The sequence below is a fragment of the Mobula hypostoma genome, chromosome 9, assembly GCF_963921235.1.
Source record: "Mobula hypostoma chromosome 9, sMobHyp1.1, whole genome shotgun sequence".
Taxonomy (NCBI): domain Eukaryota; kingdom Metazoa; phylum Chordata; class Chondrichthyes; order Myliobatiformes; family Myliobatidae; genus Mobula; species Mobula hypostoma.
The window spans coordinates 4,790,696-4,814,318 of record NC_086105.1 but is presented as its reverse complement, the minus strand read 5'-3'; the positions used below and the strand labels follow the sequence as shown (position 1 = coordinate 4,814,318).

General features: G+C 45.5%; 1 protein-coding gene across 1 annotated transcript in view; it reads left to right on the top strand.

Annotated features, from left to right (window-relative positions):
* nup37 (nucleoporin 37) overlaps positions 1-22,612 on the top strand; it is a 40,497-nt gene extending 17,885 nt beyond the window's left edge. The window contains exons 4-9 of the mRNA XM_063059592.1: positions 1,290-1,384; positions 8,298-8,388; positions 9,626-9,807; positions 15,863-15,913; positions 21,125-21,218; positions 22,343-22,612. Coding sequence (XP_062915662.1) covers positions 1,290-1,384; positions 8,298-8,388; positions 9,626-9,807; positions 15,863-15,913; positions 21,125-21,218; positions 22,343-22,456 — 627 coding nt within the window. The 3' untranslated portion in view covers positions 22,457-22,612. The remainder of the gene's footprint in view (positions 1-1,289; positions 1,385-8,297; positions 8,389-9,625; positions 9,808-15,862; positions 15,914-21,124; positions 21,219-22,342) is intronic.
* Positions 22,613-23,623: the final 1,011 nt, after the last annotated feature.

The window sequence follows — 23,623 nt, the reverse complement described above, 5'->3', positions numbered from 1 at the left end:
GGCCTCCGATACAACTTCCAAACAATGTTTAGGGCTCAATCTTGAAGATCGAGCCCCGAACTAGCCGATGATGCAACTCAGGAAACCTTAAGCCTCAAGTCCAAAGAAGTACAAGTTAGGATTGGTGTTGATATGTTTTGGGCATGCTATTTTGGTGCTGGGTTCATAGTGACACTCGCCGGCTGCCCCCAGCACATCTGTGGGATGTGTCGGCCATTGACACAAAACCATCATTTTACTGTATGTTTAGTTGTACCTGTGACAAATAAAGCTAATCTTTCTTATTTCTTTCTTCATAATTTTGAAGCTGTCAATTAAATCTCCTCAAAGACAAATATTTTCAGTTCCTCCAGTTTCTGTGTGGCTGAAGGCCTTCCCTGGTGTTATTCCAACAAGTTTCCTGGAACCTAAGGATTGGCTGTTACTCCATGAAGGAACTTGTTTGTTGGAAAGTTGAAGTTTGTTGGACGTCACCCACTGGCAGCTGCTGCTACCTGAACAGCGTTGTTTCAATATGTTTTGCTTTTTTGCCCTGAAGGATGTGCCAAGGGGCGTTCAGCAACCTCCCCTCTGCTTGCCTCATGGACTTGGGTGAACTTTCTGTGTCAGTCAGTTCCAGGCACGGAAACATCAATGAACCATGCATGGAATCAGCTCGCTGAGTTTGGGGGTGCGGGGGCGTGGAAGTGGGAAGAAGCCAGAGTAAGAGTGTGGGGGAGGGGAAGGAGTACAAGCTGGCAGGTGACAGGTGAGACCAGGTGAGGGGGAAGATGGGTGAGTGGGTAAGAGGGGGGTGAAGAAAGAAGCTGGGAGGTGATAAGTGGAAGAGGTGAAGGGCTGGAGATGAAGGAATCTGATAGGAGAGGAAAGTGGAGCATGGGAGAAAGGGAAGGAAGGGCAAGTGAGGAGAAGAGAATGGAGTGAAGATGGATGAGAGGTGATGTAATGGAGGTGTATAAGATGATAAGAGGCATAGACTGAGTGGATAGCCAGAGACTTTTTCTCAGGGTGGAATGCCTAATACGAGGGTGCATAATTTTTGGAAGAAAACATGGGGAGGGTTTTGGAAGGGAATGAAGAATGGAAAAAGCGAGGAGACAGGGAGGAAAAATGACTGGAAATTGGAAAAACTGATGTTTGTTCCAGCATACTGGCTGTGGACAGAGCGAACGAAGGTGCTCAACAAAGTTTGTGTGTGTTGCTCAAGATTTCCAGCTTCTGCAGAATGCCTTGTGCTTATGAGTTGTGAGTTGTTCTGACTGAAGCATCTGACTTGTGGTTCCACATAGGTCATTGAAGGCCACACGGATTACATCAACGACCTGGTCTTCGAGCCCGTCAATGGTAAACAGATAGCGAGCGTGAGTGACGACCACACATGCCGGTAGGTCAGACTTTGGGGTTTGGGTCCTAGTTAAGGAGGGGGTGGCAGAGAGAAACTAGGATTGAGTATTGGTTTTTCTATCTGAAATGCATTCTGCCCTTGGCCATTTATCTGTCTTCATCGTTGGCTGTCCTTGCCAGGTTAAATAAAGAACTGCCAAGTCAAACTTGGTCTGCTTGTGGGCTTGGCGGGCTGAGAACTTGCGGGGAAGTTGGCTGTCTCTTAGTTGGGGCGCTGGAGGAGAGCCCGAGGCTCGTCGTGGGTTGTGCCTGTATCACGCAGATAGGTAACCTAATCTGCCACTTCCATTCTCGCCAAAGAGTCCAGCCTTCCCCGTATGTGTCCTAATTCAGAAGAATAAGAATTAGGTTTATTGTTGCTGACATACACTCAGAGGCCAATTTGTTAAGTACCTCCTATACCTAATAAAGTGGCCACTGACTGTATGTTCGTGGTCTTTTGCTGTAGCCCGTCCACTTCAGGGTTCAACGTGTTGCACATTCAGAGATGCTCTTCTGCTCACCACTGTGTAATGCATGGTTGCTGTCGCCTTCCTGTCAGCTTGAACCAGTCTGGCCATTCTCCTCTGACCTCTCTCATCAAGGAGACTTTGCCCACAGAACTGCTGTTCACTGGATTTTTTTTTTTTTTTTTGCTTTTACACTATTCTCTGTAAACTCCAGAGTCTGTTGTGTGTGAAAAATTCCAGGAGATCAGCAGTTTCTGAGATACTCAAACCACCCCGTCTGGCACCAACAATCATTCCACGGTCAAAGTAATTTAGGTCACATTTCTTCCTCATTCTGATATTTGGTCTAAAATCAGAATGTATTCCCCATGTCTGCATGGTTTTGTGCTTTGAGTTGCTGCCACATGATTGGTGAATTAGATATTTTTCATTAACGAGCAGGTGTATGTAATAAAGTGGCCACCATGTAGATCCCAGACTATTGAAAGGAACTAATATGGAGACGGTTAGGGCTTTGGTAAAGTTCTTTGTGTCCTCACTAGCAACAGGTGAGGTTCCAGGCGAGTCGCAAGTTTTTATTTTTATTCATTTTATTGAGCGATACAGCGCAGAACAAGACCATCTGGCTGACTGAGCCGCGAGCAGCCTACCTATTTAACCCTAGCCCAATGACGGGACAATTTACAGTGATTAATTCAATGGCTCATTATCTCCATTTAATATTAGAGAATGTTGACAATAAACAACCTAAAATTTGTGAAGAAAAACCCCAAAGAATGAATGACAAAAAAATGTAAGAACCCAAAGCCCCCTGCCCCCCCACATGCAAGCAGCACCTACCCTTCCCCCCTCCCCCCACTGACTCTCGCAGAAAGCAGCAGCATTCCCAGCATTCCCAGCACCCACCACACAAGCTACAGCAAAGCCCCCAAAGAGAGACCATGGTCTGCAGTTCACGCCAACATTTTAACATCCCTCAGGCTCGCGCTCTCTCTCACTAACAACAGGAGAGACAGATATCGCTCCTTCCACAGTGAGAGAGGAGACAGACAGTCACGGTTCCAGCGTTACAGTCACAGTCTGCAGTGTCTCCTCTTATTTTGAGTTCCCCGACTTGAAAATCCAGAGAGAGAGAGAGCCTACTAACCAGTGCGTCTTTGGAATGTGGGAGGAAACTGGAGCACCCAGAGGAAACCCACGTGCAAGCAGGAAGAACGTATGCAGAATTCCAACGCCCCGTGCTGTAGCAGCGTCACGCCCACCGCTATGCTACCAGTTGTGACTGTGTTCGAGAAAGGACATAGGGATAATCCAGGCCTGTGAGCCTCACGGCAGTGGTAGGGACGCTACTGGAGAAGACCCTGAGGGACGGGATTTATACCTGTTCAGGAAGGCAGTGCTCTGCAGCTTTTTCCGGTCCTGTGCATTGGCTCCTCCATACCAGACACTGAAGCAACCAGTCAGAATTCTCTCCATTTCCTTCTGCACCCTGTCTTTACCCTCCGATCCTTTGCAAAACAGGCAGTGTAATCTTGCAAATGTTAATGAGGTCTTGTGGAGTGGAACTTTGCTACGTCATCCTCCAGCTGACCTGTGTTGACCGTGCAAACTCGCAGAAGGTTTAATGAGACACATCTGCTTGTTCCATTTCCCCCAGCTGTGTCTCAGTCAATCCCACTGCACGAGATTTCTTTCATCTACCTGGGGTCTGTCATGCACACCCACTTCGGCTCAGTGGGAGGCCCTCTCGCCTCGGGGTCAGAGGGTCGCTGCTCCCATCGTGTCTCGGAGCTAGAAGCACGTAACCGGGACCGTTGCCAGAACAGTACGGACGGCTTGTTGAACCCATGGAGTTGCTGTCTTCAGGCCAGGGCAATTAACCATCTGCTCTCGGCCACAGATCATGTAGCATTTGCTGAGAGCGTGGAGTGTCCTCAAATGCCAAAATGGACCACAGCTGCTGGGGAGTAGAGCAGTGCATGGGGTTGGAGAACCAGAGAAACAGGTTCAATCCTGACATCAAGCATTGTTGGATTCAGAGGCAGATGTATTTATTGGGTGTATATGGAAACGTGCACTCCGTGCCCACTTTACTCGGTACACCTGTACACCTGCTCATTGATGCAAGTATTTAATCAGCCAGTCATGTGGCACCAACTCAATGCATGAAAGCATGCAGCAGACATCCCAGCCTGCAAAAACTCATTTCAGGGAGGTAGCACCATCAATTTGCGGGAGACTTCCAGGGGAGGTGGGATGTCTGCAATAGAGTAGCTCCTTAGCAGCCAGCCAGCTAGTTTAAATAACGTTAGCTATGCTAATAAACGAATGACACCTGTTAAACTCACCTCAACATGTCTTTCACAGTCTTAACCCACCATGGGCAATAGAAAAGTCACTGTTGCAAACAGTGCAGTGAGCAACACTGTCATTATTTTTCACCCCTATTAGACAGGGGTACACTTTAGTGTAGTCTGGGGTGATGTACGTTTTATATTTTTTTGGAACACTCTGCCATGGCGCGCTCTCTCTCTCTCTCGCTCCCGCTTTCTCTCTCGTGCTCGCTCTCTTGCGCTCTTGCTTGCTTTCTCGCTCTCTCTTGCTTTCTCTCGCTCGCTCTCAAAAAAATTGATTTCCGTGATATTGTATATAATTTGCGGGCGTCAGGGAGCCACTATTAATATGCGGGAGACTCCCGGAACTTCCGGGAGAGGTGGGATGTCTGCATGCAGACATGGTCAAGAGGTTCAGTTGTTGTTCAGACCAGACATCAGAATGGGGAAGAAATGTGATCTAAGTGACTTTGACTGTGGAATGATAGTTGGTGCCAGATGGGATGGGTGGAGTATCTCAAAAAGCAGTTGATTTCCCGAGATTCTCATGTACAACAGTCTCTAGAGTTCACAGAGAATGATGCAAAGAACAAACAAAACATCCGGTGAGTGGCAGTTCTGTGGGCGAAAATGCCTTGTTAATGAGAGGGGTCAGAGGAGAATGAAGGTGACAGTAACTCAAGTTACATGTTACAACAGTGATGTGCAGAAGAGCATCTCTGAATGTACAACACGTCGAACCTTGACGTGAATGGGCTACAGCAGCAGAAGACCATGAACGTACACTCAGTGGGATGTGCGTAATGGAGTGGCCACTGATTGTACAGCGAAATGGATTGTTTGCGTTGACAACCAACACACCTAAGGATGCCCACATCGCATGCCCACAATGCTTGGCAGCACAACACAGAACACATCAAGCAACAAAACAACAACATCAAGACAAGCCTCTCTTCTCCCTTCTCCTCCCCCAGCCCACACACACAGACAGCCCTCCAACTGCAGAAAATGTCTGTGGGCCATCGGGCTTTGACTTGCAGACTTTGCAATCAGCCCCACTCCCTCCGAGACGAGTCGATGACGGGACCCCAAATTCTGGGCCGGCCCTCGTACCTCCTGCTTGCTGGTCCCGGGCCCCAGCGACCTGGGCCAGCCCAGCGTCCACGGATGTCCTGTGTTAACCACCCATGTCACTGGCCTTCCAGTGCAGAGTAGCAACGCCCACATCTGTGTGGGGTTTGCACGTTCACCCTGGGTATTCTGATACCATCCCACGTCCAGGTTGGTAGTTTAATCAGCCTCTGTAAATTGCCCTTGATTTGTGGAAAGATGGTGGAATCTGGGGGAGCTGATGGGAGTGCTGGGGAGAAGAGTTACAGGGGAAATCAGTGGGGGAATAGGATAATGGGATTGAGCCAGCAGAAGTGTTGATGCACTGAACGGCCTTATTCTCAGTCGTAAAGAAATGGGGAAATGAATAGCAATGTGGTTCTCCCTGAGTACTACACTGGGAGAATCAATGTAGTTATAGTTAATTTTACAGAGAACAAACTCCTCAATAAACGTGGAAAAGGCCCTTCCAGCCCCTTGAACTCTGCCACCCAGCAATCCCCTCCACCCCCGATTTAACCCTTTCCTAATCACAGTTGGGCACGTGGCCAAGTTGTTAAGGCGTTTGTCTAGTTACCTGAAGGTCGCTAGTTCGAGCCTCAGCTGTGGCAGCGTGTTTGTGCCCTTGAGCAAGGCACTTAACCACACATTGCTCTAGTCTGTGCGAGGAGTGTCGCCCCACACAGACTTCCAATCTGCGCCTCGTAAGGCATGAAAATGCCTGACGCAGGCCTTTCACGGTCTGAGTCGATGTTCCCCCTAATCACAGGACAATTTTACAATGACCAATTAACCTCGTAACCAGTACATCTTCAGACTGTGGGAGGAAACCAGAACACACAGGGGAAACCAGCACTGTCATGGGGTACAAACTCCTTACAGACAGCGGTGGGAATTGTTTCTCTGCGTGTGTTCCTGGAGCGGGGCGTTGGTCGGTAGATTCATTGATCAGTATTAGGTGTGTAGGTGGGCAGTGTGTTTCAATTCCGTATCTCTTCATGACTGTTCAGAGTGGCACCTGCATTTCTGCCGCTGCATGGTGAGTGCACTCCCTGTCAGTTTGGGAATATCTGAGCTGTGCAGCCATCGGTTTGCAAGGTTTGAACTTCAAGGCCAGCATTTACTGCACATTGCCCTCTTCCCCACCCCTAATCAGAACAGAACAGTACAGCATAGTACAGGCCCTCTCACCCACAACGTTGTGCCAACCTTCTAACCTAGACTAAGATCAATCTAACCCTTCCGTCCCACATTAACTGTTCATTTTTCTATCATCCATGTGCCTATCTAAGAGTTTCTTAAATGTCCCTCATGTATCTGCCTTTACCACCACCCCTGGCAGGGTGTTGCACTCACCCACCACTCTGTGTAGTGAGAAAAACATAATATCTCCCCTATGCTTTCCTCCAGTCACTTTAAGATTATGCCCCCTCATATTAGCCATTCCCAACCAGGAAAAAAAGTCTCTAGCGATCCACTCCATGTATGTCTCTTATCATCGTGTACACCTCTGTTGAGTCACCTTTCAAAAGAGAAAACTCACTTGACCTAATAAGAGACGCTGTCTAATCCAGGCGGCACCCTGGTAAATCTCCTCCGCATCCTCTGTGATTGACTGTGTCTTTTCAGAGGGCAGACGTGGTACCCAGAGGGGTGGACCTGAGGACACATACACCAAAGGCCAGGTGGGGCTAGCCAACCTGTGAAGGTGAGGGAGCTCAGTAAACAGACTGATGTTTCCGATACTAGGAAGGACTTGATCTTCCAGTACCACCAGGCTCAAGAACAGCTTCTGCCCCACTGTAACGAGACTATTAAATGGTTCCCTCATGTGACAAGATGGACTCTTGACCTCACAGTCTACCTAATGACCTTTCACTTTATTGCCTAGCTGCACCGCACTTTTATTCTGCATTCTGCTATTGTTTTACCTTGTTCTCCCTCAATGCACTGTGTAATGATTTATCTGTATATGAACATGATACTGTACATGACCATTGTAAACCAATACCAAAATTTCGTAAGTTCAAAAGTTCAAAGTACTTTTATTTCCTAAGTACATATGTCATTATATACAACCCTGAGATTCTTTTTCTTGTGGGCATACTCAAAAAGTCCATAATGTAATAATGAACATAATAGAATTGATGAAAGACCACACCAACCTGGGTGTTCGACCAGTGTGCAAAAGACAACAAACTGCGCAAATACAGAAAGAAAAAAAATGATAATAGTAAAAAATAAGCAATAAATATCTAGAACATGAGGTGAAGAGTCCTTGAAGTTTAGTCCATAGGTTGTGGAGCATTTCAATAATGGGGTGAGTGAAGCTATCTTCTTTGGTTCAGGAGCCTGATGGTTGAGGGGTAACAACGGTTCCTGAACCTGGTTGTGTGAGTCCTGAGGCTCCTGTACCACCTTCCAGATGGCAGCAACGAGACCTGGGTTGTGGGGATCCCTGATGATGGACGCTGCTTTCCTGCGACAACACTTCGTGTAGATGTGTCGATGGTGGGGAGGGCCGTTAGGTCGGGGGCTATGCGGGTGGAAAATGAGGTGCTCCTCCTCCAGCCTGAGTGTGACCTCACTGTGGCGGCAGAGATGACCATGGGCTGACATGTCAGAATTGGAATGGTAATTGGTTTCTGGGAAATCCTGTCTTTTGTGGGTGGTGTGAAGGTGCTCGACAAAGTGGTCCTCAATCTCTGTTGGGTCTCACTGATGTAGTGGAAGCTGCATTAGGAGCACCGCATACAGTAGACAATCCCAATAGATTTGTAGTCAAGTGTGGCCTCATTTCGGTGTTAGAGGAGGTCATGGACCGACATGTTAGAATGAGAAGTCAAACTAAAATTGTTAACCACCAGGAAATCCAGCCTGTTGTGACAGAAAGAATGAAATGCTTGACAAGATGGTCTCTTCTACAAGGTAAGTAAGGTTGGCTGAGCAACTGTTGTTGGTAAAGGATTACAATTAGATTAAATTTTCAAATGTATTACAGTATCTGGGACCTCGACGGAAATCAAAAGACTTCGTTTCTGCTCCACTCTCCGGGAATGAGCTTGTGTTGGCACCCTGAAGAAGTCTTCAAGGTTCACTTGTAATTTTTTATTTCTGAATCGTGTTGTTTGTGTCTGTGGGAAACCTGAACCACAAGCCGGGAGCGAGGGAGCAGTGGGGGCAGAGTTAGGGCTGGAATTCCTTCATTTTCTGCCAAAAATAACTGGTGGGGGAGGGTTTGAAGAAGCAATCCTGGCGGTCGACAAAAATAATTTGTTTTCTTATATTTTATACCAGCAAAACCTTGCATTGGCCTGAAGACCATAAGGCACTGGATCAGAATAAGGCTCCTATGTTCTATTCAGCCCATTCTGTTCTGCCGTTCCATCGTGGCTGATTTATTTATTATCCCCCTCAACCCCATTCTCCCTGTAACCTTTGATGCCCTGAGTAATCAAGAACCTCTCAACCTCTGCCTTAAATATACTCAATGACTTATCCCCTCAGCCGTCTGTGGCAACAAATTCTACAGATTCACCATCCTCTATCTAAACAAGTTTTTCCTCGTCAGTGTGGATGCAATTAGTTATAAGAGCCAGGTCGATGTCTTTACTTAATGCTCTTTTTGTTTTGAATAACTGGAAAAATGCATAACTGTAGCCAGTGATAATAACGGAAAAAAATTCTGAATTGGAAAAAAAAGAAACAAAACTTTGAATTTCTACACATTTATGGATTTTATTTTATTTTGAGGTACAGCACGGTAAAAGGCCCTTCCAGCCCAATGAGCCCAAGCTGCCCAATTATATCTATTTAACCAAATAACCTACTAACCCAGACAACTTTGGACTGTGGGAGGAAACCAGAGCACCCAGAGGAAAGCTACACGGTCACGGGGGAACATACAAACTCCTTAAAGACAGCAGCAGGAATTGAACCGGGGTTGTAAAGCATTACACTAACCGCTATGCTACTGTGCTGCCCCATGACTCTTTGAAACTCCAGTACATCACATAGGAACAACCACTGTGTGGGCACAGGAACACGTACCAGAGTTTGACAAATCTTTCTAATCTCCCCACATATAAATTGGAAACACTCAGCAGCCAAGCGGCATCTGTGGGGAGGGACAGAGTTAGTAGGATCGTCATTAGTTCAGCAGTGGAAGGGGTGAGCATGTAAGCCAAGCTGTGTCCACAGCTCACCAAAGCGCAGAGAGGGGGTGGTCTACCAGCCAATGAGATTGCTGGCTTGCAGACCGGTGTTTGGAATTCTGAGAAGCTTCTTCCACACTGACTGTTCCCCCTCTCTCTCTCGCTCTCTCCGCAGCTGATGGTGGCAGAGAAGAACGGGACCGTCCGCTTTTACGATCTGGTCACCCAGCAAGCCATTCTGTCGCTGGACTGTGGGCAGATGCCGCTGATGTCAGCTGACTGGTGTCTAGGGAACACGATTAAAGTTGGCGCAGTAGCGGGGAATGACTGGTTGATCTGGGACATCACCCGCTCCAGGTAAACAGCTGCTGTAGTTAACCATGGAGTCACTCAGTCGAGAAACAGGTCCTTCGACCCAGCCAAGCTGCCCATGTAAGCCTGTCCCATTTGACCCTTACCCTTCTAGAGATTAAAGAAAGACTGGCTTTAATTGTCACATGCTGGTGATAATAAACCTGATTCTGATTCCGATTGAAACAGACAGTGAAATGTTTTGTTGGCATCAGTGGCCAACACAGTCTGAGGATGTACTAAACGCATAGAACACGGACCAGTACAGCACAGAAACAGGCCCTTCAGCCCTCAGTATTGTGCCAAACCAGCTAAAACATCCAAAACCCCTCCTACCTACGCACTGTCCATATCCCTTCACCTTTATCATATCCATGTGCCTATGTAGTCTCTTAAAAGTCTCTACCACCATACCAGGCCGCACTTCGGGCACCAACATACATTGCCCACAGCTTACTGACTCTAACACGTACATCGTAGGAATGTGGGAAAAACTGGGGCACCTGGAGGAAACCCATGTGGTCACATGGAGAACTCACAACAGGGCAGCAGCAAACTGCCGAGTACCTTTTAAACGTTGTTTTTGTCTATCTCCTCTGCAGCTTACTCCATAAACTGACTCTCTGTGTGAAGACGTTGGCCCTCAAGTCTCTGCCCCCTCTCACCTTAAACTCGTGCTCTCGAGTTCTTGATTTCTCACACTTGGGAAAAGACTGTGTGCATTGACCCTATCTCTGCCCCTCATGAACTTGTATACCTCTATCAGATCACCTCACACTCCAGGGCAAAAATCCTAGCCTGTCCAGTCGCTCCTTCTAACCCAGTCCCTCGAGTTCTGGTAGAAGGATGAAGGGTATAGATACGGTAAATGCAAGCAGCCTTCTGAGCATGCTAGAGGAACTCGGCAGGCCAGGCAGCATCTACGGAAAAGAGAACGATCGACGTTTCAGGCCGAGACCCTTCATCAGGACTCAACCTGAAACATTGATTGTTTACTCTTTTCTATAGTTGCTGCCTGGCCTGCTTAGTTTCTCCAGCTTCTTGTGTGTGTGTTGCTTTGATTTCCAGCACCTGCAAAATTTTTCCACTGAGTTTGGGTGAGACCAGAGGTCATAGGCTAAAGGATGAAAGGGGAACATGAGGGGGAACTTCTTCACTCAGAGAGTGGTGCAAGTGTGGAATGAGCTGCTAGTGGAAGTGGTAAATGCAGGTTCAATTCCAACACTTTAAAAAAAAAAGTTTGGATAATTACATGGATGTGAGGGGTGTAGAGGGCTATGGTCCCAGTAAGGGTCAATGGGACTAGGCAGAATAACAGTTTTGCATGGACTAGATGGGCTGAAGGGCCTGTTTCTGTGCTGTAGTGCTCAATGACTCTTAACATCCTGTAAATGTTACCTGCACTTATCCCAACTTAAAAACAATTTCATCAAGTTTAAGAAGGACGTTTAGGGAGTGTCCATGGAGTTCAAAGTAAATCTATTATCAACGTATGTAAATGTCATCATATACTACCCTGAGATTTGTCTTGCAGGCATTTACAGGAAAATAAAGAAATACAATAGAATTTATGAAAATTGTACATAAACTAAGACTGACAAGACACATAGGTCTTGAAGAAGGGTCTTGGCCCAAAACGTCAACTGTTTATTCTTTTCAAAGACGCTGCCTGGCCTGCTGAGTTCCTCCAGCACTTTGTGTTTGTTGTTCTGGATTCCCTGCGTCAGCAGACTTTCTCGTGTTTACAATGTGCAACAGAAGACAAATTGTGCAAATGAAAAATGAGTAACGCTGAGAACGTGGGCTGTAGAGTCTTTGAAAGTGAGTCTGTAGTTTGTGAAATCAGTTTAGAATGAGGTGATTTAAGTTATCCACACTGGTTCAGGAGCCTGATGCATGAGGGGTAATAACTGTTCCAGAACTGGTGGTGTGGAACCCAAGGCTCCTGTACAAACTCCCCGATGGCAGTAGCAAGCATAGAGCTTAGCCTGGATGCTTAGAGTCCTCGATGCTGGATACTGCTTTCTTGTGGCAGCTCGTCATATTGATGTGTTCAGTGGTGGAGTGCTAATTCTCATCTTAGATTTCTTATGACCAAGAATGAGACCATTCAGCCCATTAAGTCTACATCAGCTCTGTACTATCCCATAGATCCCATTTCCCCATTTACGTCCTGACCTGTCTCTCATTCCAATCCTACACTGATCTCTTCTGCTAGGAATAAACTACAGCAGACAGTTAATCTGCCAATGTCTTAGCGATATCAGAGGAAACCCAGGCAGTCACAGAGAATAGTCGAGTCCCACACCCATCAGCCGAGGCCGCACCATTCTCTGTTCCCCGCAGAACACAGATCTAGTGTCAAGTTGTGGACGATTGTGTGTGAAGCTGTCCAAAATGTGGGCATCGAGGGATTTCACTGTTTTCTTACCCAATAAATGCAACTTAGTCCTTAACACAAGATTCTACAGATGCTGGAAATCCAGAACAACGCACACACAAAATGCTAGAGGAATTCTGGTCAGGCAGCATCAATGGACTAAACAGTCGATGTTTCAGGCTGAAACACTTTATCGGGACTGGAATGGAAGGGGGCAGAGTCAGAATAAGATTTGGGGAGGGGATCGTTGACTGTTTATTCCTTCCATAGATTCTGCCTGGCCTGCTGAGTTCCTCCAGCACTTTGTGTATATTGATCTGCAGAGTCTCTTGTGTTTATAACTGTGGTTGGAATGGTTTTAAGGGTAGATGTATGTATATTTATGTAATGGTGTAAAGACCCTTTATTGTCAAGGTGTATGTGCAATATACAACCCTGAGATTCATCTTCCCCACAGACAGCCACGAAACACCCCAAAAAACCATGGGCATCAAATCTAGTCCCCACACACAAAAAAAAACAAATTGTGCAAACGACGGGAAAAAAAATGAGCGAGAATCACAGAATATAAAACTCAAAATCAAAAGGTTCCTGGCATCTTCAGCTCGGCTCCGTTTGTTATCACATATCTTCCACCTGTCTGTGTCATATCATCGCTGAAGCCCCCAACACAGAAATGCCTTCGACCCAATCGTCCATGCTGGCCAGGTTGTCCTTTTGCCCTTGGTGTTTGAACTGAAATGAATTGATTTATTTTTGTCACATGTACCAATGTACAGTGAAAAACCTGTCTCACATAATATCCATATAATTCATTACAACGGTGCATTGCAAGGGTAAGCAATAACAATGCAGTTACAGAGAAGGTGCAGTGCAGGTAAATATTAACATGCGCAATCATAACGAGGTGGATAGTGAGACTCAGATTTCTCTAGCTGGACGGTGGAGACTATACTGACTGGTTGGTTGTATCACTGCTTGGTATGGTAGCTTCAATGTACAGGATCGCAAGAGGCTGCAGACTGAACCCTCCCCACCATCACGGACGTCTTCAGGACGCAATGCCTCACTAAGAGGCATCCATTACTCAGGACCCTCTCCACCTAGGGCATGCCCTCTTCAGAATCGGGTTTCTAGCGCCGCTGTATGTCGTGAAATTTGCTGTTCTGCAGCAGCAGTGCATTACCATACATAATAAAAACCTGTAAATTACAATAAGTATATACATTTCTATTAAATAGTTAAATTATTTACAGTAAGTATATACTAAATAAGTATTGCCAAAAGAGGGGTGGAAAAAGTCAGTAGGTGGTGTTCATGGATTCAATGTCCATTCAGAAATCTGATGGCAGACGGGAGGAAGTTGTTCCTGAATTGTTGAGTGTGTGCCTTCAGGTCCTTGTACCTCCTTCCTGATGGTAATAATGTGAGAAAAAGGCATGTCCTGGGTGATGGGGGTGCTTAATGATTGCCTTTTTGAAGCATCACTCCTGGATGCTGGGGAGGCTGGTGTCCATGATGGAGCTGACTGAGTTCACAACTTTCTGCAGCTTCTTTTGATCCTGTGCAGTAGTCCGCCCATCCCCCACCAAACCATAATGCAGCCGGTTGGAATGCTCTCCATGGTACATCTGAAGAATTTTGTGAGCAGCTGTCTTCTCATTGCTACCATCAGGGAGGAGATACAGGATCATGAAGGCACACACTCAGCGATTCAAAAACAGCTTCTTCCCCTCTGCCATCAGGTTCCTGAATGGACAATGAACCCATGAACATGAATTTGTTATTCATCTTTTCATCATCATCATCAGGTGCCGTGCCCAGTTTGAGCTTTGACTGCATGGCCCACACACTCCTGTTTCGGGTCAAGTGGATCAATTCGTTGGTATTCATTTCCAGTTCTCTGGCTGCTGTCTCTATCATCACTTGTCTTTGCCTTCCTCTTGCTTTCTTCCCTTCAATCTTTCCCATAATTACCGTGCATTCTAACTCCTCTTTCCTAAGCACATGTCCAATAAAGTTACGTTGCCTTTTCATGATCTCATACATTATTTCCCTTTTTGTGTTTGCTCTGTTGATGACATCCTCATTAGATATTCATTTCATCCATGATATTCTTTGCATCCTCCTCAAAAACCACATCTTTGCTGCTACAATTCGTTTCCTCATGTTACTAGATATTGTCCAACATTCTGAACCATATAACATAACTGGATAAACGTAACATTTCAGTACTCTGAGGCGGGTTGTCATGCCTAGTTTAGTATTGGTCAGTATACTCTTCATTCTCGTAAAGGTGTCTTTTGCCATCCCTATTCTTCTTTTGATGTCCAAGTCGCACCTGCCATCTGATGTCACCCAGCTTCCTAAGTAGCAAAAGTTCTTTACTTGTTTTATGTCTTCCCCGTTTATTCTCAGCCTGCAGATAGGATTCTCCTTCTTTTTGGATATCACCATACGTTCTGTCTTTTTGCAATTGATAGACCCATTTTTGCACTTTCTTCAACAATTATATCAATTAAGTTTTGTAGTTATTCCTCCGTACTTGCAATTAACACAGTGTCATCCACATATCTGAAATTATTGATGCTTTCATCTTTTACACTGTCTATATATTTTGTAACTTGTAGAATATTTTTGTCTTGCAACGTACTGCTGCCCCCTGCAGCCTCTTGAAATCCTATGCGTCGGAGCCTCCGTGATGCAATCAGTCAAGGTGAGGGGGTGAGTTACTGTTCACTTGCCGGAAGGTGGGAATTGGGTGGTCAGCTGACCAGACTGGTTCCCTGGACGTGCCACTTCCTGAAATCTTTTGCATTCAAACTTCTCATCCAGAAACACTCTCCACTCTTTTCATAGGTATACTAAATAACCTGAACAAACATGAGAGTTCAAAGTACATTTATTTTCAAAGGTTCGTCTCACAGGCAGCCACAAAACAAGAAACACAAAATAACTCATTTAAAAAGAAAAAGACCCAATGAACACTCAACACTCAATGCACAGAGAGAAACAAAAACACAAATCGTGCAAACATTGGAAGCAAGCAACCGTATTCGGAAAGAGAGTGAGTTTATAGACATGACTCCCAGAGCAGCTCCACAGTCTCAGTCTCAGTTCATCATACAGCGGAGCAAAACTGAGCTCACGTACTCGGAGAGCGGAGTGAACATTGTGCCCTCGCCTCCGATCCCGACATCTGGCCTTCCGGTCCATCCAGCCTGGCATTTAAATTGTCCAAACATGGTGTCACCCTCCACACTGGGACCTGGGCCCTGTCACTTTGATACACTCTGATCCTGGACCCTGCCACCACCGTTCGAACCGCACCCGACCTTCCCAAGTCGGCCTGACGCTTAGGTTGATCTGGCGTCACTCTGGATTTAGGTGGATGGGCTCTGAAATTCCACTGCTCTGGCTTTCCAACGCTTTGCACATCCCAATTCTGCCTCTACCTCGCTCCGACTTGGCATCGCAACCGCAGGCCTCGACTCCTGACTCAACCTTGCCTCTTCATTTACCACAGGAAAAGTGTTGTTAATAAAATATTTAGTTGTATTTCTTGTTTTATGAACCACCAGTAAGCTGTCGCCAGTCCTCAATAGCGCCATCTTAAACCTGAAACTTACGTGTGCATCTGTATGTGTTTAATTGTCATGTTAATTTTTGTTTCTTGCCTAGTTATCCCCAGGAGAAACGACCATCACACTTAGATGGAGCTCACAGATTTCGGTAAGACGGAGATTATTTACTAAAATTGCCTTCTTTGGGGCAACACAAGACTCTGACACTTCCAATGTCACAGGATGGGGGGGTCACCTCACTGAACTGTTCATGTAACGCAGGAATCCCATTGGGTACATGTTAATACTAATGACATAGGTAGCAAAAGGGATGAAGAGAGAATATAGGAGTTGGGTATAAAACTGAAAAACTGGACGTCCAGGGTAGTAATCTCTGAATTGCCCCCTGTGCCACTCACCAGTGAGGGTAAGAATAGGATAATTTGGTAGATGAATGTGTGGCAGAAGAATTGGTGCAGGGGTCAGGGTTTCATATCTGTGGATCATTGGGAGCTGGCCAAAGTTGATTAGAAGGGGTCACCAGCAGGGATGATGGCAGAACACCAGTGGCTGGAGTTTCTGTTCTGAGCAGACTCAATGGGCCAAATAGCCGAATTATGCTTCTATGTCTTATGGGCAGGTCTCTGCTAGCTCTTTCCCCAGATCTCTGCAGTTAGACATTAAGACATGTGAGCAGAATTAGACCCATTAAGCCTGCTGTGCCATTTCATCGTGGCTGGTTTATTTTCCCTCTTAACCCCTGTCTGTCTGAGAACAGTAATATCTGATGCCCTTACTTATCAACAACAACATCAACTTTCACTTTAAATATACCCAGTGCCTTGGCCTCCACAGCCATCTGTGGAATGAATTCCAGATTCACCACCCTCTGGCTAAAGAATCATCTCCTGCCTAGGCCAGGACCTGGACCTGCTACAATTTGCCTACTGTATAATAGGCCTACTGTGGATGTAATCTCATTGGCTCTCCACATAGCCTTAGATGACCTGGGCAGTAGCAATACCCATGTCAGGCTGCTGTCTAATGATTACAGCTCAGAGTTCAACACTTTCATACCCTCAGTTCTGATCAATAAGCTCCTAAATCTGGGCCTCTACCTCCCTTTGCAACTGGATCCTTGACTTGCTCACAGTCAGTGCAGATCAGAAATAACATCTCCTCTTTGCTGAATCAACAGTGGCAGAACTCAAAGGTGCACTTAGTTCACTGTTCTACTCTCTACACCCACAACTGTGTGGCTGGGCATAGCTCAAACGCCATTTATAAATTTGCCAATGACACAACTACTGTTGGCAGAATTTCAGATGGTAACGAGGAGGCGTACAGGAGTGTGCTAGATCAGCTGGTTGAGTGGTGTCAAAACAACAACCTTGCACCCAACGTCAGTAAGACCAGGGAATTGATTGTGGACTTCAGGCAGGGGAAATCAAGGGAACACACACCAGTCCTCGTCGAGGGATCAGCAGTGGAAAGGGTGACCAATTTCAAGTTACTGGGTGTAAAAAAAACTCTGAAGATTTATTCTGGGCCTAACATATTGATGCAATTACAAAGAAGGCACAATAGCAGCTATATTTTATTAGGAGTTTGAGGAGATGTGGAGAGCATTCTAACTAGTTGCATCACTGTCTGGTATGGGGGCCTCTACAGAATCGGGGAAAGTTGCAAACTCAACCAGCTCCATCATGGACACTGATCTCCCCAGCATCCAGGACATCTTCAAATGGCGATGTCTCAAAAAGGTGGCTTCCATCCCAGTCTCCCAGGACATACCCTCCTCTCATTGCTACTGTTGAGGAGGAGGAGGAGGAGGATGAGGATGAGATACAGGACTCTGAAGACACACACTCAAAGTTTCAGGAACACCTTCTCGTCCACTATCAGATTTCTGAACGGACTGTGCACAGTGAACCCATGTACACTTCTTCACTTTTTCCTTTTTTTTGCACTACTTACTTAATTTGATGATATCTATCTATTTCTTATTGTAGTTTATATGTATTTATGTATTGCAATGTAGTGCAACTGCAAAATATTTCACGATTCTGATTCTGAGAAATTCCTTCTCATCCCTGTTCTAAAATGATGTCCACTATCTTGGTGTTTTCAATGTTCAGCAGGCTGCAATGAAATCCCCTCCCTCATTCTTCTAAAATACAGCAAGTACAGGCCAAGAACCATCAAAACCATCTTTCATTTCTGAGCAACACACATCAAAATTGCTGGTGAACGCAGCAGGCCAGGCAGCATCTCTAGGAAGAGATACAGTCGATGTTTCAGGCCGAGACCCTTCATCAGGGATCATTCTTGTGTGAACCTCCTGTCCATCGACAGCTCATCTTTTCTTAGACAACGGGCCCAAAACTGCTCACAGTACTCCAAAAGCTGTCTGACCAATATTTGGAGCGTGAACATTACATCTTTGCTTTTATATGTTAGTTTTCTCAAAATGAATGCTAACTCTGCATTTGCCTTTCTCACCAGTGACTCAACCTGCAAATTAACCTTGAGGGAATCCTGCATGAGGACTCCAAGTCCCTTTGTACTCTAATTTTTGAATTTTCTCCCTGTTTATAAAAGAGTCTATACCTTTATTCCTCCAACCAAAGTGCACGACCATACACTTCGCGACCCTGTATTCCACCTGCCACTTCTTTACTCATTCTCCTCATCTGTCCAAGTCCTGCAGACTCCCTGCTTCCTCAACACTACCTGCCCCTCCACCTATCTCTGTATCATCTCTAAACTTGGCCACAAAGCCATCAGTTCCATCTTACAGATCATTGACAGATATGTGAAAAGTATTGGAACCAACACTGGTCCAGTTTCAGCCACCCCCCCCCACCCCCCACTTAGAGCAATTAACTGATTTCCTCTTTGGAGATTCCCGTGAGGGACACAGCTGCCAAGTGGTTGGATTGGGATCAAGCCCATGGGCCAGTGAAGAATGTGCTTTTATCTCTTCATGCAAACTATGGAATTAAATTCAATTAACTAACATTGGAATGAAGTGTTAGTATTAGCGTCTGTATTGTAAAACAACAGGACTATCACTGAAGCCTATCTGGTTCCCTTTACTTTTGTCAAATGTACCAAGTTACAGTGAAGAGCTTATTTATTTATTTAGACCCTTCCGAGCCACGAGCCTCGCCACCAGCAACCCACCTGCTTAACACTAACCTAATACAGGACAGTTTACAATGACTAACCTGTATGTCACACAGGAGATTAGTGTGCAAACTTAAAGCACACGGTATTGGGGGTAAGGTATTGGTGTGGGTGGAGAATTGGTTAGCAGGCAGGAAGCAAAGAGTGGGAATAAACGGGACCTTTTCAGAATGGCAGGCGGTGACTAGTGGGGTACCGCAAGGCTCAGTGCTGGGACCCCAGTTGTTTACAATATATATTAATGACTTGGATGAGGGAATTAAATGCAGCATCTCCAAGTTTGCGGATGACACGAAGCTGGGTGGCAGTGTTAGCTGTGAGGAGGATGCTAAGAGGATGCAGGGAGACTTGGATAGGTTGGGTGAGTGGGCAAATTCATGGCAGATGCAATTTAATGTGGATAAATGTGAAGTTATCCACTTTGGTGGCAAAAATAGGAAAACAGATTATTATCTGAATGGTGACCGTATAGGAAAAGGGGAGGTGCAACGAGACCTGGGTGTGATTATACACCTGTCATTGAAAGTGGGCATGCAGGTACAGCAGGCAGTGAAAAAGGCGAATGGTATGCTGGCATTTATAGCGAGAGGATTCGAGTACAGGAGCAGGGAGGTACTACTGCAGTTGTACAAGGCCTTGGTGAGACCACAGCTGGAGTATTGTGTGCAGTTTTGGTCCCCTAATCTGAAGAAAGACATCCTTGCCTTAGAGGGAGTACAAAGAAGGTTCACCAGATTGATTCCTGGGATGGCAAGACTTTCATATGAAGAAAGACTGGATGAACTGGGCTTGTACTCGTTGGAATTTAGAAGATTGAGGGGGGATCTGATTGAAACGTATAAGATCCTAAAGGGATTGGACAGGCTAGATGCAGGAAGATTGTTCCCGATGTTGGGGAAGTCCAGAACGAGGGGCCACAGTTTGAGGATAGAGGGGAAGCCTTTTAGGACCGAGATTAGGAAAAACTTCTTCACACAGAGAGTGGTGAATCTGTGGAATTCTCTGCCACAGGAAACAGTTGAGGCCAGTTCATTGGCTATATTTAAGAGGGAGTTAGATATGGCCCTTGTGGCTACGGGGGTCAGGGGGTATGGAGGGAAGGCTGGGGTGGGGTTCTGAGTTGGATGATCAGCCATGATCATAATAAATAGCGGTGCAGGCTCGAAGGGCCGAATGGCCTACTCCACCTATTTTCTATGTTTCTATGTTTCTATGTCTTTGGTTGTGGGAGGAAACCAGAGTAGCTGAAGGAAACTCCTTACAGAAGGTGCCAGAATTGAACGCCGATCTCTGGAATGCTGTGAGCTGTAATCGCTACACTACTGTAGCGTATTTACACACTGTTCATACAGATCAGGTCATTACACAGTGCATCGAGGTAGAACAAGGGAAAACAGAGAATGCAGGATAAAGTGTAAAAAGCTACAGAGTAAGTGCAGTGCAGGTAAATGATAAAGTTTAAAGTTATAAGAAGGTAGATTGTGAGCCAAGAGTCCATCTTATCATACAAGAAGTTGTTCAAGAGTCTGATAAGTGGGATAGAAACTGTCCTTGAGCCTGGTGACATGTGCTTTCAGGCTTTTGTGTCTTCTGCCCGATGGGAGAGAAGAGGAGAGAGAATGTCCAGGGTGGGTGGGTCTTCGATTACACTGGCTGCTTTACTGAGGCAGAGAGAAGTATAGACAGAGTCCATGGAGGGAGATAGGTACCCGAATGTGCTGAGCTGTGTCCACAACTCCATGCAATGCCTTGTGGTCGCAGGCAGTTGCCGTGCCAGGTCGTGCGTCCGGATAGGATGCTGTCTATGGTGTATCAATAAAAATCAGTAAGGGTCAATGGGGCATGCCAAATTTCTTCAAGTTCAATTTTATTGTCATTTAATTGTCTATCTGCGTACCACCAAACAAAACATTGTTTCTCCAGACTAAGTGCACAACATAGTACATATTACCACAAATAGAATAACAATTAATGTAATTGCTTACATTATTATTTCAATTGGTAATTTAGCTTCCTGAGGGAGTAGATGCATTGGTCGTGACATCAACCTGATTGAAGCAGCACAGGCTATTGGTAATATTCTATTTGAACTACATGTTTTGACTTGGACGTTAGTTGCAGTAGAAATTAAAAACTGGTTTACAAAATGATTCTTTTATCTGATTGTGGTTGTTCTGTTCCGGTTTCCCAGGTGGTCAAAAGCCAATGAAAATCTTTTTGCAACAATTGGCTACCCCGGCAAGATGGACAGTCAACTCCTTGTGCACCATTTGGGTCACCCACAGGTGGGTTTGAATCTCCAAAGTTAAAACTTGATGTCAGTTCTAGACACCAAAGAAGGAAAAACTTTTAGTAGTGTGGAGGAAGAAAGTGATCTTGGTGTCAAGTCCATAGTTCCCTCAAAGTTCTAATAGGGTGCTTAAAACCATTAGAAAACAGAGCAGAAGTAGGCTATCAAGTCTGCTCTGCCATTCCATCATGGCTGATTTGTTTTCCCTCTTCCCCCTAACCTTTGACAATCTTACTAATCAAGAACCTATCAATCTCTGTTTTAAATATGCCCATTGACTTGGCCTCCACAGCCCTCCAAGGAAATGGCTTCCACAAATTCACCCCCATATAGCAAAACTAAACAGAAGACGTGAGTGCAAGTTGAGGGTGATGGAGTCCAGAATCGAATCAGGTTTATTACTGGCATTTGTCTTGAGACTTGTTGTTTTGTGGCAGCAGAACATTGCAATACATAATAAAAAAAACCTGTAAATTACAGTAAGTATAATTCATCATTATGTGCCATGTTGTATGATGTCAGCAATCATGACCATGATTGTTCTTGGCAAAGTCTTCTAAAGAATGGCAATGGTTTGCCATTGCCTTCTTCTGGGCAGTGCCTTTACAAGACATGACACCCCAGCCATTATCAATGCTCTTCAGAGATTGTCTGCCTGGCATCAGTGGTCACATAACCAGGATTGTGTGTTATGCACCAACTGCTCATACAACCATCCACTACCTGCTCTCATGGCTTCACATGTCCCTGATGGGGGGGCTAAAAATAGTGAGGTAGTGTTGATGGGTTCATTATCCACTCAGAAATCTGATGGTGAAATGGAAGAAGCTGTTCCTGAAATTGAGTGTGTATCTCCAGGCTCCTGTATCTCCTCCTTGATGGTAGCAATGGGAAGAGGGCATGGACTGGGTGTTGGGCTCCTTAATGGTGGATGTCGTCTTTTTGAGGCATCACCTTCTGAAGGTGTCTTCGATACTAGGGATGCTAGTGGCCATGATGGAGCTCTCTGAGGTAAAAGTAATATTTTTCCAGGTGGGTAGATTGTAACCTGCATTAGTGCAGGAGATCAGCGGGATTAGCGTAGCAACCCGGTTAACAAACTCTCTCTCCTCTTGGCAGGCAATCCTGGTCGGCTCTGCCCCCGTTGCTTCAGGAATAAGCTGGCATCGGACACTCCCATTGTGTGCCATGGGCGGAGATCGGAAAGTTTTATTTTGGATGACGGAAATGTAGAGAAGATCCTTTTTGTCTGTTCATTCACACTGTGGAACATTTTAAATGTGAGCCTTGTTGCTGTGCAGGAAGCTGATACGGTCTCAGCACCTCATCCGCTCCATTCGAGAAGGCCTCGATGTGAAACATTAAAGTTTTTGTTTTTTGTGAATATCACATTGGCCTACAACTTATCCTTATACCACACCTTTAATATCAATGAAACAGCCCAGAGTGCTCATGCAGACCGATGAGACAGAGAGGCAGATGATGTAAACACAAGACATCAGAATCAGGTTTATTATCACCAGCATCTGACGTGGAATTTGTTAACTTAGCAGCTGCAGTTCAATGCAATACATAATCTAGCAGAGAGAAAAAAATAAATAAATAAACAAGTAAATCAATTATGTAATTTGAATAGATTTTAAAAAATGTGCAAAAACAGAAGGACTGTATGTTGAAAATAAGCGAGGTAGTGTCCAAAGATTTAATGTCCATTTAGGATGGTGGAGGGGAAGAAGCTGTTCCTGAATCGCTGAGTGTGTGCCTTCAGGCCTCTGTATTTCCTACCTGATGGTAACAGTGAGAAAAGGGCATACCCTGGGTGCTGGAGGTCCTTAATAATGGATGCTGCCTTTCTGAGACACTTTTCCCTGAAAATGTCCTGGGTACTTTGTAGGCTAGTACCCAAGATGGAGCTGACTAGATTTACAAACCTCTGCAGCTTCTTTCGGTCCTGTGCAGTAGCCCCTCCATACCAGACAGTGATGCAGCCTGTCAGAATGCTGTCCACGGTACAACTATAGAAGTTTTTGAGTGTATTTGTTGACATGCCAAATCTCTTCAAACTCTTAATAAAGCATAGCTGTTGTATTGCCTTCTTTATAATTGCATCGATATGTTGGGACCAGGTTAGATCCCTAGAGATTTTAACACTCAGGAACTTGAAGCTGCTCACTCTCTCCACTTCTGATCTCTCTATGAGGATTGGTATGTGTTCCTTCATCTTACCCTTCCTGAAGTCCACAATCAGTTCTTTCGTCTTACTGACGTTGAGTGCCAGGTTGTTGCTGTGACACCACTCCACTAGTTGGCATATCTCACTCCTGTACGCCCTCTCATCACCACCTGAGATTCTACCAACAATGGTTGTATCATCAGCAAATTTGTAGATAGTATTTGAGC